General features: G+C 39.5%; 1 protein-coding gene across 2 annotated transcripts; it reads left to right on the top strand.

The window, feature by feature from the left end:
• The first annotated feature begins 3278 nt into the window (after positions 1-3278).
• On the top strand, positions 3279-10822 carry ppp1caa (protein phosphatase 1, catalytic subunit, alpha isozyme a). Of its 2 annotated transcripts, none has more exons than XM_076086318.1 (8): positions 3279-3472; positions 3752-3862; positions 8039-8170; positions 8402-8632; positions 8721-8825; positions 8911-9134; positions 9607-9741; positions 9872-10822. In XM_076086318.1, exons 2-8 carry the CDS (start codon positions 3808-3810, stop codon positions 9986-9988), a joined length of 999 nt encoding a protein of 332 aa, XP_075942433.1. In that variant the 5' UTR covers positions 3279-3472; positions 3752-3807; the 3' UTR covers positions 9989-10822. The 2 variants fall into 2 exon arrangements, with proteins under 2 accessions (XP_075942433.1, XP_075942434.1); XM_076086319.1 differs by having other exon boundaries at positions 3279-3515.
• Positions 10823-15600: the final 4778 nt, after the last annotated feature.

Below are 15600 nucleotides of genomic sequence, written 5' to 3'. Positions count from 1 at the left end.
TCTGAGGGGGTGGGTTGCTTTTTTTTAATTGGTCTCCCAGGATCTAAGGTTTCTACATTGCTTATTTTTGTTTTTATTAACTTTAAATCCTTTGCAGTGATTCAAGATGAAAGAATGAACACACTCAGACAAACACTTGTTCACTCTGGCAGGCCTTTATGTTGCTTTGGGCTACATTTCAACACAAATTCATGTCCTGACAGGCTCCGGCCTCCGGGTCTCCACCCAGGATTGGCCGAGCCACTCCCTCAAATCTTCTATTTTGGAAAATCTGCCTCACTTATTTATCTCAATGTCATTTTATGATTCAACTAAATAAAGATGAAGTAGAAGGACAATGGACTCACACGTGTCTAATTCTTTGCATGAAAAGTGATGCAGATGAAGGAAATAATTTTGATCACGAGTCAGAGGACATTTAATTAATTATAGATAAAAAATGTTAAACAGTTTGATTGCTATTTCTTTATTATAATGAATGGTATGTTTTGATATTGAACATTAAAACAAAAACAATATTAAAAGAAAATTTGACATAAAGGGAGGTGCTAAACTGAACTATCTATACTATATTCACTCTAGACATGTGTGTATTTTTTTACACAGTATATGTTTAAACTTCTTTTCATGTGACGAAGCTCTGCCCTTTGTTCTCCATCCATACCGACAATTCAAACTATCCTTTACCATCTATCAACAACTAGAGCCCATTTTGTTGCATTTCTTTTGTATATTTCAATAAAAGATTATAACCCAGATGACCATAAAATCTTCCTTCCCCATACATTTTGTGAAATAACAAAGGAGAGGTTTTAGACCACGGCAAACACATCTTACTTTTAAGCGTATGTGACCCAACTCAGATCACAAACTTTCAGAGCAGATTGAACACTGAAACTAATCTAATGAGGATCCGTGGATTTAAAATCAAATGTTTGTTCATATTCCTAAAGATCATTTTCCCCTTTGAATATATTTTTTTAAATGTTCCTTAAAACCGGGATCGCAGACAAAAATCACAAAGATGCTGCTGAGCCATTAATACCTTTTATTTATTTTTTTTCGCTCCAACAGCTGTTTATTTGCACTGTCCGTGATTTTTGCTTGTGCCCAATAAAATGCATTCAACTAATCCTCAACCAATCCTTTCATACTCTGTCTTTTGAAGAATCGTATCTCTTTTCAAAGCTCAGACTATCGAAGTGAATAAAAAGTGAATAAAAAAGATGCCTACCTTTATTCCGTGTCCTCTGAACTTGATAGGAAAATTGAAAAATTAGGTGAAGTTCTCCTTTCTTCCTGCACAAGCGTTGTTTTGAAGGTGCTGTTTTGTAATGTACAGAGACTGTGTGATAAGATGGGGTATTTGTAGAGGAATGTGAGGTGTAGGGTGGGGTTGTGCTCCAACAGGAGGGAAGGACATATAGACCAGACTGGACTTGCCCTATACTATGTTTCCCTCTCTTTTTCCACCTTGGACCTGCTGTGGAACTCAGCACACCACCGTGACTACACCTTAGAGTTTCCAGGAAAAACAAACAGTTGTGATGCCTTAGCATCAGTAGTCTTTGTTGAAAACTGATAAAGAGAGGTTGTTGGGATTATTCTGAAAGACATGGATGAATGCAGATTTTTCTTTCTATCCTCCCAGTTCAAACAAATGGATACCACCCAGGCTTCCATACCTGCACAAGATCAACCCACATAACCCTCTGTCGAAACTGTGATGACGAATTTAAGGAGACAAATTTAGGAAACCGAGACATGGGTTTAGGAGTTCTGCGCAAGATGATATGGGGTTTCATGGATCATGGGAAGGAAAGAATAAATGTTGTGAAACCAAATATGTGTAACCTTTATTAACACACTCAGAAACACGCAGACAGAATGACACATGCATAGTTTTGGTTTGTAGGACCAATTTAGAATTTAGTTTGGAAGAAGGTTCAGTGATGGAGAGGCACACAGGCAACTCACACATATACTTGAAATCTTGCATGGATAATAACTGCATTTTAGCAGATGCTGTACATCAACTGTAATGTGTTCTACAAGGGACTTTATGAGAATAATCCCATATTCTTAGCAGCTACTTCTAGCATATATATACTAGGGAGCATTTTGTATATATATATTATATATATACAAAAACTATCTCGCTGTTGCTCAGAATATGGGATTATTCTCATAAAGTCCCTTGTAGAAAACATTACAGTTGATGTATGATCACCTGCAACTATAAGAATCGTTATGCCTTTTGGCAGAGAGGCTAAGGTGGAGACACTGAAGTGAACCAGGTGAAGTGAAGAGTATGTTACTGTTAGTGCAATAGAACATTTGCGAGTACAAATCCAATTCTTTATCCATACATCTGTTCAAGAAGCATGAAAATGTGAAGAAAAGCAAAACCTTATTCGGCACCCTTTGTCCCCAGTCTCTCATCCACCACCACTTTATTTCACAGCATGAAAGCTCGGCCAAAACCTTCTTCTTTTTTTTACCAACAAGCTAAAACAAAAGCTGTCTGTCTGTAGTCTGTTTATCTTAGTTTGTTCTTGTAAACTTCTCTGCTGGCTGAAACAAAGCCGCCAAGAGGACAGAGGACAGGAGAAATGACATGTGTGATCTCTGTGTTCTTCATCATTGATTATTAGCCTTTATATACCTTATAAAGTCAGGAATGTTATTTATTTTATTGACACTTTAGACTTGTTTTCAGTGAAGATAATGCCTTTGTATAGTCACTTTCCTGTTGTAAACATTACTGTTGCTGGTCTAGAAACAATATTTCGTTATATTCAAATTATAAATCACTGAGTATTGATAAGAGTAGTTCCTAATAAAATCCTAAACATAGTTGATACCTGAGGGGTGAATTGAGGGGTATGTTGTTCCTTGCATATGCAATCTCACTACTATGCCACTAAATCTCACACACTGTTCCTTTAAACAAGGGAACTTTAGCCTAAAATCAAATATGTCAATGAGGTGGGTAACTGTTAGAATAGACTGTAGGCTGTTAAATATTTGCTATTTTTACTTTACAAATGTATGTAACTAAACACACATGTCGTTGCTCTATGTGACCATTGTAAATCAATTAATATATTGATTGCTAATGAGCAAAAATCTCAGTTCTGTCGCTCTGTGTGTACGCTTTTAAAATGCCCGCCAAAGTACTTCCTGGAACTTTCTGAAGTAACGCGAATGACGTGACGATGACGCATTTTGAACTTCCGTAGACGCGACTCTCTCTTTATACGGCTCTGAGAGGAACGTGTGAAGAGCTCGTTTTGACACAGCCTCCTACGTAACCGTAGACTCTTCGGTAGCCACGGCCCTCTTTTAAAGTTCCTGGGGGACGAGCGAAGGAACCCGGACAAATCGAAGGAAAGGGGCCAAGATTGAGCTCGGAGAATAAACATCTACACATTATTCACCCCAGAAAGACTATCGTCAAACTGAAGACAAGGTTCGGGGACATTTCATCTGTTTGCAAGTTTTCCTTGGCTAACGTAAGCTAACTAGCCGTTCGGTTTATATGTGTAGTGTTCGCTTTCGTTACTTGGCTAGTGGCTACCTAGCTAGCTTGGTTAGCTCTAGGTCGCTTAAACTCATTCATTGTTTTAGTCTGCTAACATTGCCCGATTAGCTAGCGCGAGGCCCTTGTTAGATAACCGATGTGACTTGAGACGTATTTTACGAGGATTTGTCAGTATGTGTGTCGTTCTTTCTGTTCTTGAAATCTAAGGTGCAACACGGAAAACCAAGGTCTTGACTGCCCGAGAACGTCAGAAAATAAAGAAAATGGCGGAGCCAGACAAATTAAACATCGACTCTATAATTCAGCGTCTGTTGGAAGGTGAGGAAGACCAAACTCACTGTGTTGCAATGTGTTTAGTTTAGATGATTGATGGTAGAGGAATGTGTGTTTTATGTTCCAGGTAAGTCGGCCGGGTTAAAGGTTGATACGGTATATTGTGGTAGCCTACTTAGGATTGCTGTGCTCTCAGACTCTGTGGTTGGATTTGGATGAAAGGCTGTAGCCACATCAAGCCTGCTCTTAACTGATAGTTCAACTCATGCTATTTGATTGGTCATTTTTTTATCACAGACACCTGTTTCTGTTTTTATTAGAAATGCATACATGTTACCTGATTGCAAATCAAGGGGGAATGGATGGCGTTACAGAGTAGTAGTGAAGTAGAACATCGCTCACATTTTACGCAAAATTACACTTTCTCATACACTGCTAGCTTAGCTTTAAATAATGCATGATGATTTCTCCCTTGTATTTCAGCCCAGAATAAAAGAAAAGTCCTGTCTGAATAACTACTGTTATTTGTTGGAGGAAAGTGTCTATTTGCAATATGGCAGCAAAGGATTACTTTCACTTGTAGATGTAAACATTCCTTGACACAGGCTTACTGTAAGAACACTCTTGTAATCATAGTTTTTCTATCCTCTATGTGTCCCCTTTTCCACCAGAGCTTCTCAGTCACATGAGTGCTCTCACTGATGTTGTGCTTTCTGTTTTGCAGTTAAGGATCTGATAACAGTTTCTAGCCACAACCTTTCATTAGGGACTAGTTAATGAGGTGTACAAACAACGCTTTGATTGGTCCATGCTTACTGAGTGAAACTGCTGCCTTCTCTTCCACTGCTGTTTTTAAAGCAATGTACAGACTGCTTGCATCATTTTCTTTCATCTTGAGTGCTCACCTTGAAAAAAACATTTGCGTTAGCGCCTGTGTTAGGATAGTACTAAGAGTAATTTTAATAACTGTACTGTGCTTATGAGTGATTCAAGTTGTGAAAAGTTTGTGAAAAGCTTTGTTTAGATTGCTTGTGTGGTTGTGTGTGAGGGAAAACAGGACTGTTTTATCTTTGCATCCACATGATGATTGTGTAATAGCAGCCCTGAAGGCTTTAAACGGAAGCATACATCTTCAGACCCGACTGTATAGTTCATCTAAAGATCACAACAAACAGGATTGTGACCTCTGTAGTTGTTCTTGTGCTGAAAGTGCACTGGGTGCTGAAATTCTGCCTGCTTCACATGTACACACACGTGTTTCCCCTATGGAGCTGTTGGTATACAGACTTCTTTTGTGTGACTTTTTGACGGGAGCAACATCAAGTATGTTGGTATCTTGCGGCCAAAATAAAATGTGATAAGAATCGCGCCATTAGACAGCGTATCAGAAGATCTGCTGGGTGCAGAAACCTTTCCCAGGCCTAACACTCGTAATGAATGTGACCGTAGTGTTTATTTACCGTGTTAAATATAGGCCCTTCATGATCAGCCGAAAATGAGGTGGTGGAGGTGATTTAGGTTTATTCACAAATATGCATGTGCATTCATAGGGAGTTTGACTTTGACTGTGGACCCTGCCTGCGGTGCTGTGTTTTGTACATAGATGGTTATACTTGGGCCACGATAAGGTTGTCTGCCAAACACAGGGGAAGACAAACAAGCCCGATAGTGGCAGTATTTATATCCTCTTATGTAACTCACTTGACCTTTTTTTTTTTTTTTTTTTTTTTTTTTTTTGTCGCCATCTGTAGTTATGTTGCTGAGAATAACCACTTTCCAGTTAATATTATTGTTGTGTTGGTCTACTCTCTTCAAGACTAGTGAAGAACACTTGCCTCGCTGCAGGTGCTGCATCAAGAGATTGATAACTTGCATCCCACAACAGCTCAGTCTCCTATGGAGACAACAAGGTAACCCTCGTGCTTGCTGACTGTGTTTTGAGACCAAACCAATTAAATGTGTTTGGATAATGAGCAGTTTCAATTGGATTACTTGCGTAGATCTAGAGCTAAGTGAACTCTGGGAGTGTGTGTTGCTAACAGCATGACATCACATGAGCTCAGCCAGAACACCCAGCAGCACTGAGTCAGGAGTGCTGGACCAAACCAACTGTTGATTCCAGCTCTGACGGCACCTCCGTTGGCTTTTCTGTTGTGCTGGTCCAGCTCTTTGTTTTCTGCCCCCTGATCAGCGTAGTGGAAAGCCTATTGTCTGTACCCCTCATGATAAGCTCACAGTTGCCCACTGGCTATGTGGCTAACTTTGGAGTAAGCTCTATCGAGGCTTAGCCTTCTGTAATCCAGGTTTAAAGTGACAAGCAGCACTGCAGTATTTATATCTACTTTTCACTCTTTAGGGCCTTGCTTTTAGTTTCTACTTCAGGATAGCGCCAACATTTTGCATCCATTTGTTGATTTCTACTCTCACCCTCCGAGTGCTTTGCAAGTGCTATTACACCTGCATCTGTTTTCTGAGGGATGGTCTTTGATTGAGGGTCAGGTCCCCTGCTTGTAACAAATAATGTGAATGATGGCATCTGTGATTATGGTTCGTCACTTGGACAAAAAAAAATTGATCTTTACCTCTGTCTCCATATGTATACAAGCAAATAGTTTGGCAATTATCACTTTATTTTTTCTGTGATCCAATAGGTGACAAGATTTATCAACGTTTATTGAGTTAACCTGCTTCAAGTTGTGAGATTTTAATTCCCAAATGTAATGATATCCTCCCCTCTTTAGATGAGGTGGTGTCATTAATTGTATATCAATTGTAATCTAAGTTGGCTATTATTTCATACATCTGTAGCTTTGCCTCTGAATTTGCTTGTATTTTTGCCAGTAGCAGGAAGTACAATTACATACCTAGAGTTGTGAAATACATCTAGTTTGAATAGAGCTATAGTTCTGCTGGTAGTATCTGTGTCACTTTGATTGTTTGGCATGTAAAGGTGAGAGCATGTCTGTTAACTGGTGAACACCTAGCAACGGTTTACTCAATCCCCACAAACGTATTAGAGTGAGCTCTGTTGACACACCCAGCGTAAAAAACAATAGTCACTGAAACAGTCTGTTGTCACTATATGTACATTAACCCGTTCTGTAGGCTGTGATATAATTTGTTGGGTGGGAATGAGACTCGTGATTAGTAGAAATGTGCAGATGTAGGAATGGGAGTATGATTTACTTTGTCAGTGATACAAACAAACCAGATTCCAAAGTCTGCAGTCGACACACAGACGCTGAGATGTAGTGTTATGGCCTTACGTATATGCGCTCTATGGTTGGCATGTCAATGTGAAAGTATTTTGATCTGTATTGTGAGCAGTAGTAATACTTTGATATTAAATAATTTGTGAATGCATGTGAGACTACAACTCTTTTAATTTTATTTTTTCCTTTTGAAGTCATTGGCATCACACTCCTACCTTTTCTAACACTTGAGCCATAACGACGTGTGTGATTTTAATGATTTGTCAGGAAAATGAACACTACGTTCAAGTGTTTATCATGATGTGTGTTCGGCTCCATTCAGAGTGTGTGGTAAGTGTGAAGAAACGTTACAATGATGGACTTGACAAACCTGCTGACTTTTTCAGATAGCATCAGTGTAAGAAGCCGGCTGGCAGGAAACAATGGAATCTGCAGTTTATATTTGATTTCATTTTATGTTTCAACCTGTTTTTTTGTGGCCTTTTTATTTGAAACTGCTATTCTTTGTTTCTAAACAGTCCATATTAAGTGAGTCCCAGTTACGGGTTTGCAATGTCTTTGCAGCAGCTACGTTGGCTAGAAGGGGGAAGTGGGTTTCATGTCTTCTATCTCGGGTTTGAACTCTCCGCTAAGCAAAAAGAGGCCGAGGACGTCAGGGTAGTTTCCACTGATCAGCTTTTCTCAGACACTGTATCTCTGTGAATACTTAACACACTCATCTTGTTGTGGTTTGATAAAAGTGTATTTTGTTTAAATAACTTATAATTTCGAGACTTGTTGTACAGTGTATAATATTGTGATTACATGACTAGACTAACACTTAGCCAGCGTTTTGCTGGTGGGAGGTGTTTACTTCCCAGTCTGGTTTAAAAGCTGAGGCCTACGTTTCTCTGCTGCTCCTCATGTCCGTCATCGTTGAGACTTTCTTATAGCTCTGATCATAGGTGTGTCTTTGTGGACTTATTGGTTCTCTCTTATAATGTCTGTCCCTTTATCTCCCTTTTTTCAGTCAAGGGCTCTCGACCAGGGAAGAATGTCCAGCTGACCGAGGGGGAGATCCGTGGCCTTTGCCTAAAGTCCCGTGAAATCTTCCTGAGCCAGCCAATCCTGCTTGAACTTGAGGCTCCCCTCAAAATCTGTGGTGAGTTTTAATGTAGTGGTCAATGAGTTTCAAAAACCCACCAAGACCCAAGTGTGAAATACCATAAAGCCATAAAGAGGTTAGGCTGCAGACGATAACCTGAGCTTTTGTTCATGATTCACTACAGTTTGCTCATTTGTGATTGCCAGTTGTAGCAGTTGATAAGCAGCCTCCACCCTGTAGCAGTACCAATGTGGTGTTTAGATTGTGCTCCTCTGCTGCCCTCTGCAGGTGATGTCCATGGTCAGTACTACGATCTGCTTCGGCTGTTTGAATATGGAGGCTTCCCCCCAGAAAGCAACTACCTGTTCCTGGGTGACTACGTAGACCGAGGGAAGCAGTCACTGGAGACCATCTGCCTGCTTCTAGCCTACAAAATCAAATATCCAGAGAATTTTTTCCTGCTGCGTGGAAACCATGAATGCGCCTCCATTAATCGAATCTACGGCTTTTATGACGAGTGTAAGTAGTGTTTTTGTAAACAGGAAACGTGTCAAATTTGTTCTTTAACTGTTCTACTAAGTTCTCAACGCTCCTCTTTTGTTGGCAGGTAAGCGAAGGTATAACATAAAGCTGTGGAAGACCTTCACAGACTGCTTCAACTGTTTACCCGTGGCTGCCATAGTAGATGAGAAAATCTTCTGCTGTCATGGAGGTAGGGCTCTGTTGTTACGAGGATTAGGCGATACCCCTTTAGATGATAAGAACCAGACTAAGATGGGTGTATGTTCTCTCTCCAGGCCTCTCTCCTGATCTTCAGTCTATGGAGCAGATCCGCAGAGTCATGCGACCCACAGACGTGCCTGACCAAGGTCTGTTGTGTGACCTGCTGTGGGCTGATCCAGACAAGGATGTGCTTGGCTGGGGTGAAAACGACCGCGGCGTCTCCTTCACATTCGGGGCAGATGTGGTGGCCAAATTTTTGCACAAACACGACATGGACCTAATATGCAGGGCACATCAGGTAATGTTTAGCCAGGAGGCCTCGTGCCCTTGCAAACTGAAGCTGTGGGTCCATCGTATGTTCTCTTATGTAAACTAAAAGGAAGAGTGGAAATTAGATTTCAGTTCACCATATTTAAGCTATTTAAAGGGCAACACCACCTAAATATTATTTCCATAGCCCAGGAATATTCAATCAATATTTGTCAACATGAGCTACTCTCCTGGATAAGTCTTCCGTTACTCTACGATATATGGACATATATGCTGACCTCGATGTTTACGGGCATGTTTGTTCAAAGAGTTTCCGACAATTATAAGACTTTGCACATTTTTGTTAATTGAGCCTGAGAGTCCATTTATTTATTGTTTTGGTTGTGTGGTGTTATTTTATGTAGGTTATTTATGTAGACTATTTAAAACCAACTGGACTAAAGCGGTACAAACAAGCGACCAGCTGTGTGTGGTGTTGATGGTCTCATTTCTGTCCTCAGGTGGTAGAAGACGGTTATGAGTTCTTCGCTAAGAGGCAACTCGTCACCTTATTCTCTGCTCCCAACTACTGTGGAGAGTTCGACAACGCCGGTGCCATGATGAGTGTGGATGAGACACTCATGTGCTCCTTCCAGGTGTGTAAAACAGCCTGTGATTTTTGTTTACCAGTAACAGAATCTAGTGAATGGCATATTTATTTTCTTTTTTTAATGTTCTTAGCTTATTTGTTGTCTTCAATGACAATTTTCTCTGATTCTCTCTCAGATTCTGAAGCCAGCCGATAAGAAATTGTATCCTTATGGCGGAGGGGGAGGGATGGGATCTGGGAGACCGGTCACCCCGCCACGAAATTCGGCAAAGGCCGCCAAGGCCAAGAAATAACAGCCGCTGGATTCCCCTCCCACAACCCCCCCCCCCCCCCCCCCCAACCCTCCTCTCTGTCCGCATCACACTTTCTTTTTTTTCTTTTTTTTCCTATACCTCCCAAACTTGTTTCTCCCTGGTCAACAAGTGGCAACAAAGCAAGCAAGTGTCCAGGGTTCAATCATGGTTTTTCTCGCTCTAAAACTATTTTTAACTGTTTGTTTGGCTGTTTGCGTGCACTTTTTTTTGTGTGAGTGTAAAAAAGTGGGAATGATTCAGAGGGAATTGCTGTATTCTGTATGTATGTTTTTTTTTGTTTTGTTTTTTTTCTTCCTCCTGTACCCTCTATTCTGTTTTACTGTCATTTTGTAGAGATGGGTTCTTGCCCATCTGTGATGTAATTTCAATCCTGGGTGCAGGGGAGGAGCGGGAGAGAGGAAGAGGAGCCTTAGCTGTTTATGTTGAGGCTCTGCACTGTTTAATGCTAAACACAAGCTTTTGTACATCCTGTTTCAGAGGTCTGTGTATGTCTGTGATGGAGGGGGGGGTTGGGATCGGGATCAAGTTGCACGGTCAAACGGTAACGGCACATACCACACACGCGCGCACACACACACACACACACACACTGGGCACACAAGTGCATACATGTGCAGCTGAATCCTTCAATGCATTTTTTTCTTTTCCCTTTTGTAAACCAATGATTTGAGAACGCAGTCATGGATGTGAAATAGTTTTGCTTCTTTCTTTTCTTTTGTAGATACATGAAACCGACATGGTTTGATTTCTTTCTTGTTTTTGTTTTTAGTTCACTGCAAGTTGAAGATGAATAAAAATAATCATTTATTTGAATCATGCCATCATGCTGATCACTTTGTGTTTGCCATTGCTTTGTCACGTTTGTCAACGGTCTGCCATGAATGGTGGCTGTGCGTGTCTGTTAGAGTGGTAGCTTGAATGACAGCAGCTGGAGGAGTCTTGTGAATGAGACTCTCAACATAGAAGCTGGAAGATGTAATTTTGGCCCAGTTTATACTTCATTCAAACAAAGGGGCATTTCACATGTTGCTTCAGTGTGATTTAGCCAAAGATGATGTTCGGTGACTGTAGGAGAGGACAGCCAACGCTGCTCTCAACCAGATGTTGCCTGTTTTTTATTAAAAAAAAATAGATATTTGGTTTGGAAGGTCTTCGATGCAAAATGTCTTTTTTTTCTAATGATTGTTGGATGAGTATGAAGTTTACCTTAAGCAGAACGACTATGAGGAACGGGAAGTGAATGGCTCTGTTGCTCAATAATCCTCACACACTATATGAAATCACCATGTGCCATTTATGTTCCACATGTAGATACCACTATTTATCTGGCATTTCATTTGTATTAAACTTTAACAAGCATAGTCAAGACCAGACGCCTACTGAGGAGAAAATGGCTCGAAGGTTTTCTGTTGTCAGATGAGATGATGAATAATTGCTCTGACCTTTCCAGTTTGAAGGGCTCTAGACCAGTTGAGTCAGTCTTAAAAACAAAGAGTGGGCTTATTTAAATCTAAACCCACACCAGATGCGGGTTGCATGCAAGCTACAACTAGGAACATGAGCACTAGAGAGCGGTGTTTGTAAGAATGTAAGTAATAGACCGAATTATACCCAATTGGGAATCTTCGCACAAAATCATTATTTTATTGTAGACATGAGGTAATCGTATATATTCCCAGTGAATTTAGCATAAAGTTTTGTTTGCAAAATCAAGTAATTCCCAGGTGAACAGCTACCACTTTATAGCAATTGGTACATCATTTTGTACGCTTTTTAAATTGTGCTGTGTAAATTATATTGCCAAGAATGTGGAAGTGCTTGCATTGCTTATGACAGCAGTCATCATTCTGAGTTGCTTTTTTTATTTTTATTTTTTTTGAAATAAGCATAAAGAGCCGTAGACGAGAGAATCAAACTATTTTCTAAATAATGATCAGTGGATCCTGTGACAACTGTGAACCCCCAAACAACAGCCACCCTGATAATTCAGATTCAAAAGACACTTTGTGCTTGTTTATATAAAATGAACCATCTCTGTTTCCACATGATGTCACAAATGGGCCGTTTTGCATTCCTTCCACTGTACATTAAGTTGGCATACAGGGTGTCCCCAGTGAAAGCAGTCCATAGTTCAGTACAGGCCGTTTCAACTGGTGAAAAAATATTTCCTTCTACAGTGTTGCAGGATATCTCACTGCCCATTTCTAATAACCCAATCACACTTTACCCTCGTTACATAATTGGCGTGTCTTGTTTTATTTGCTGCTGTCTGTCCTCATTCTAAAGCCCTCTGTGCAAGTATGAGCACAAGCCACCGCAGCTCTCCAGATTGCAAAGGCAGGTCAGGTTGAGTGCAGTGCATACGCACATACTTAAGCAGAGAGGGGGGGGGGGGGGAGCTGGAATTTGGCTGTCATCCTGCCCCACCTTTCCCCCTCCTAACAAGAGGTTTTCAACTCAGTACCTCAGAAAATAAATGTTTTTTAAAAATCAAATCAATGTAAGCAAGCTTTATTCAGATTCCTGTGTGGCTTTCTAACAATTTGCGTACAGTGCAACTAACTGCATCGGATATTGTGTACTGTAGAAGAGGGCAGGTGAAAAAAAAAAAGGTAAGATCAACTCAGGAAGTGAAATTTAAATTAAAATAAATAGTATGAGGACATATTTATATTCATATAGTATATAAATACACCAATAACCATCATAATAACAGGATATTCACAAGTCAGATGACTTGCAGTTTCTGTCCACGGTCGCTACATTGGAATGAGTTGAGCCCAACCATGGCAATGGTCAGAGGGATCTGCTGCTTCGAAGATCATTTTGATTTGATTTGTAAATGATGCAGGTCCACCTTTTGTGGATAAAGTTGATATTGTGTCTAAAGAGATCTGAAAATGTACGTGTTTTTTTTAAGAGGATATAGAAAGTTAGAGCTTGAGTGCTATGAGATTGGGGTTTTCAACAATGCAAAACAAGGAAGTGGCTCCTGTCAGAGATAATGTATAGTGTTGAAACATTATGGAACTTGTAGATCTCTGTCTTCTGAATAAAAGGTCCAATAAAGGCCAATTTCATTGTCATTTTCACAGCTGTATAAATCTCTGCTTATAACATTTAATATATACTGTTATTACCTCTAAGAATCTGGTCTTTAATTACTGTTTTGTTCACATTGTTTTTACTGACAAATGTAACGCTAGATACTGCAAGCTTATTAGGATTTTTTAATCAATCAGGGATGTTTTGCACCATGCACTGTTGCTGGGTAGATATGAAACGATTAGATTATTACAGTTAAGGAAAAGAAACAACAGTATTTTTTATTTGTATTTCTTTTGTTTTCAAATCAATCACAATTTGTCTCTGTTATAAGATAGAAATAAAACATAGAATTTGTATATTTGTGTCTGGTTTTCTTTTCAAATGTTTCTGACTGCAATGTGAGACATATTACATCCTAACATTTAGTAGCTGTTAGACAGACTCATACATTGGGAGTGTAGTCATTTTCTTTTTCTCCCTCATTTTCTTTGCGGAGGCTGCCTCTACTGTCTGTCAAAGCGTTCTGCATGAGTCAGCAGGATGGGTGGCCTCTTTATCCCTATGTGTGCATTTACTTATTTATTTATTAGATGCCACCTGGCTCAGGCAGCACACACACACTTAACCAAATCAAAAAGAGACAGTCAGAGTCAGTTGACCATATTTAGTGTGAACTGCTTTATGAAAAAACTAAACGGACGACACAGTCTTTCTCCACACATGTGGCCTGCCTCTTCCTTCCTATGCTGTTTGTGGTTTGACATCATGGCTTGCTTCCGTCTCTGTCTCTGCAGTCTTTATCTTTTTCCTACTTGATCACTTCTATGATTTTCTGTGACTCCTCGCTGGGCTAAAAAGTGTGAAGCATGCTGTGAGTACAGTGAGAAAGTTTCAGAGGCAATGAGCCAAAACAATTGCATTAAAACATGTAAAATACTCTAAATCGAATCACAGTCTTATGCTTTAAACTGAAAAATAGCTAACCCCAAATTGTTCTTGAAATGTATTACATTGCATACAGGCCTTCAAAAGCAATATCTCAATATGTGGGAATATGTGTTAATATGACAAAATAGAAAATTTCAGATGTAAATAGGATGAAAAAGATGTTAGTTGTAAGCATGTAATAAAATACTTAGTATACAATATACTGTAAGCATGAAATAGAAAGCAAGAGATATTTATGAGTAAGTATGCATACTGATAAAAAGCTACAGAAGTCTTGTAGCACCAAATACAGACAACATCAAGCAGCAGTAGTTTCTGATGGAACACCAGCTGGAGGGAAACTTGCTGTACCTGCTACATTGCCATCTTCTCTGTGATGGTCTGTGGCAGATTTATGACGGTGCAACCTATAAGTGCAACCCGACGTTCTCTACAGCAAAGTCGCCACATGTCAGCTCGTTAATCTTCCTGTTGATTTATGAACCAGACTTGTCTTCACCAGACAGCAACTTCAAATCTAGTGTGTGCAGTGTTCTCACAAGAGAAAAAAAAGCTGAACATACAGTGTGGCTGGTGAGAATAGACTATATAAGTGTATGAACAGATAAAAATACATCACTCCATACTAACTCCATGGCTGAGCCTTTGTGACGACACAGTGAAGTTTCTCTTTCACTTCAAGTCCTTGGATATTGTTGTCTGTGGAAGCTTAAATGCCTTAACGCCTTTTGAAATATGCAGTAGAACAACTCTGGATGGTTTTCTTAATTTCCAACACATTTGAACACTGATTTTTCTTCTTCTCCTTACTTGGCAGCTCTGGGTAAAATTGCCCTTAAAAGTAGAGCTATTTTAATAGTTTAATTGTTAAATTTACAAGCATTAATGTATTAGTTTGTACATCTTAAAATGGATTTGGAAAAATGTAGCATGTGACTAAGCAAACAGATCCTGAACTGGTTGACAGGCTTCACGGCAGGTGCTAATGCAAAACAATGTCTCTTACGTAAAGACATAGCTACATAGAGCTAATTCTTAAAATTCTTTAAGGAAACACGTTTAGTGTCTGTTTTTAAACTGGAAGGTGTGCATCAGGCATCAAAGATATGCACATTAGAAACTGTGTGGGAGATAACTAAAGTTAACTTTGAACCTTAAAGTCACAGTCATTGATCCAAATGTAAACAAAACCCATAACTCAGATCAGACATTTTTTTCACATTCAATTTGTTTGACAGACCATTTAACAACTCAATATCTCACTAATGCTTATGTCTTGCATGATCCTGCAATCACAGGTTTGCAGTTTAAACTCTGAGGAAGTTGAGCCATGCATAAAATGACAACTTTAATTTTTTATGACCAAAAAACAAAAGTGTTGGACCTTTAACTTGGTGATTTCAGCTATGCATGCACATTCCTCAACTGGTTTATTATAAATAGTCTTATAATATTCTTTGTGAATTAAACAAAAGAAAACAATACAGATTCAGTGCACATGGGGTAGTATACATATAGAACAATAACAAAAGAGACTGTGGTATATCACACTAGGCAAAACATATTTTACAACATGCAGATGTGTCTCAATAGCA

Source organism: Anarhichas minor, unplaced genomic scaffold (assembly GCF_050575085.1).
Source record: "Anarhichas minor isolate MPS153535 unplaced genomic scaffold, ASM5057508v1 ptg000007l, whole genome shotgun sequence".
NCBI classification, from domain to species: domain Eukaryota; kingdom Metazoa; phylum Chordata; class Actinopteri; order Perciformes; family Anarhichadidae; genus Anarhichas; species Anarhichas minor.
Note: the sequence above shows the minus strand (reverse complement) of the source record. Positions and strands in the feature narration are given on the sequence as shown.

Bases quoted from the DNA above. Each gene is read 5' to 3' on its own strand.
- ppp1caa (XM_076086318.1), top strand. From the start codon at position 3,808: ATGGCGGAGCCAGACAAATTAAACATCGACTCTATAATTCAGCGTCTG. The intron at 8,171-8,401 runs GTGAGTTTTAAT...TGCCCTCTGCAG, and splicing joins GGCTCCCCTCAAAATCTGTG to GTGATGTCCATGGTCAGTAC. The intron at 9,135-9,606 runs GTAATGTTTAGC...TTCTGTCCTCAG, and splicing joins TAATATGCAGGGCACATCAG to GTGGTAGAAGACGGTTATGA.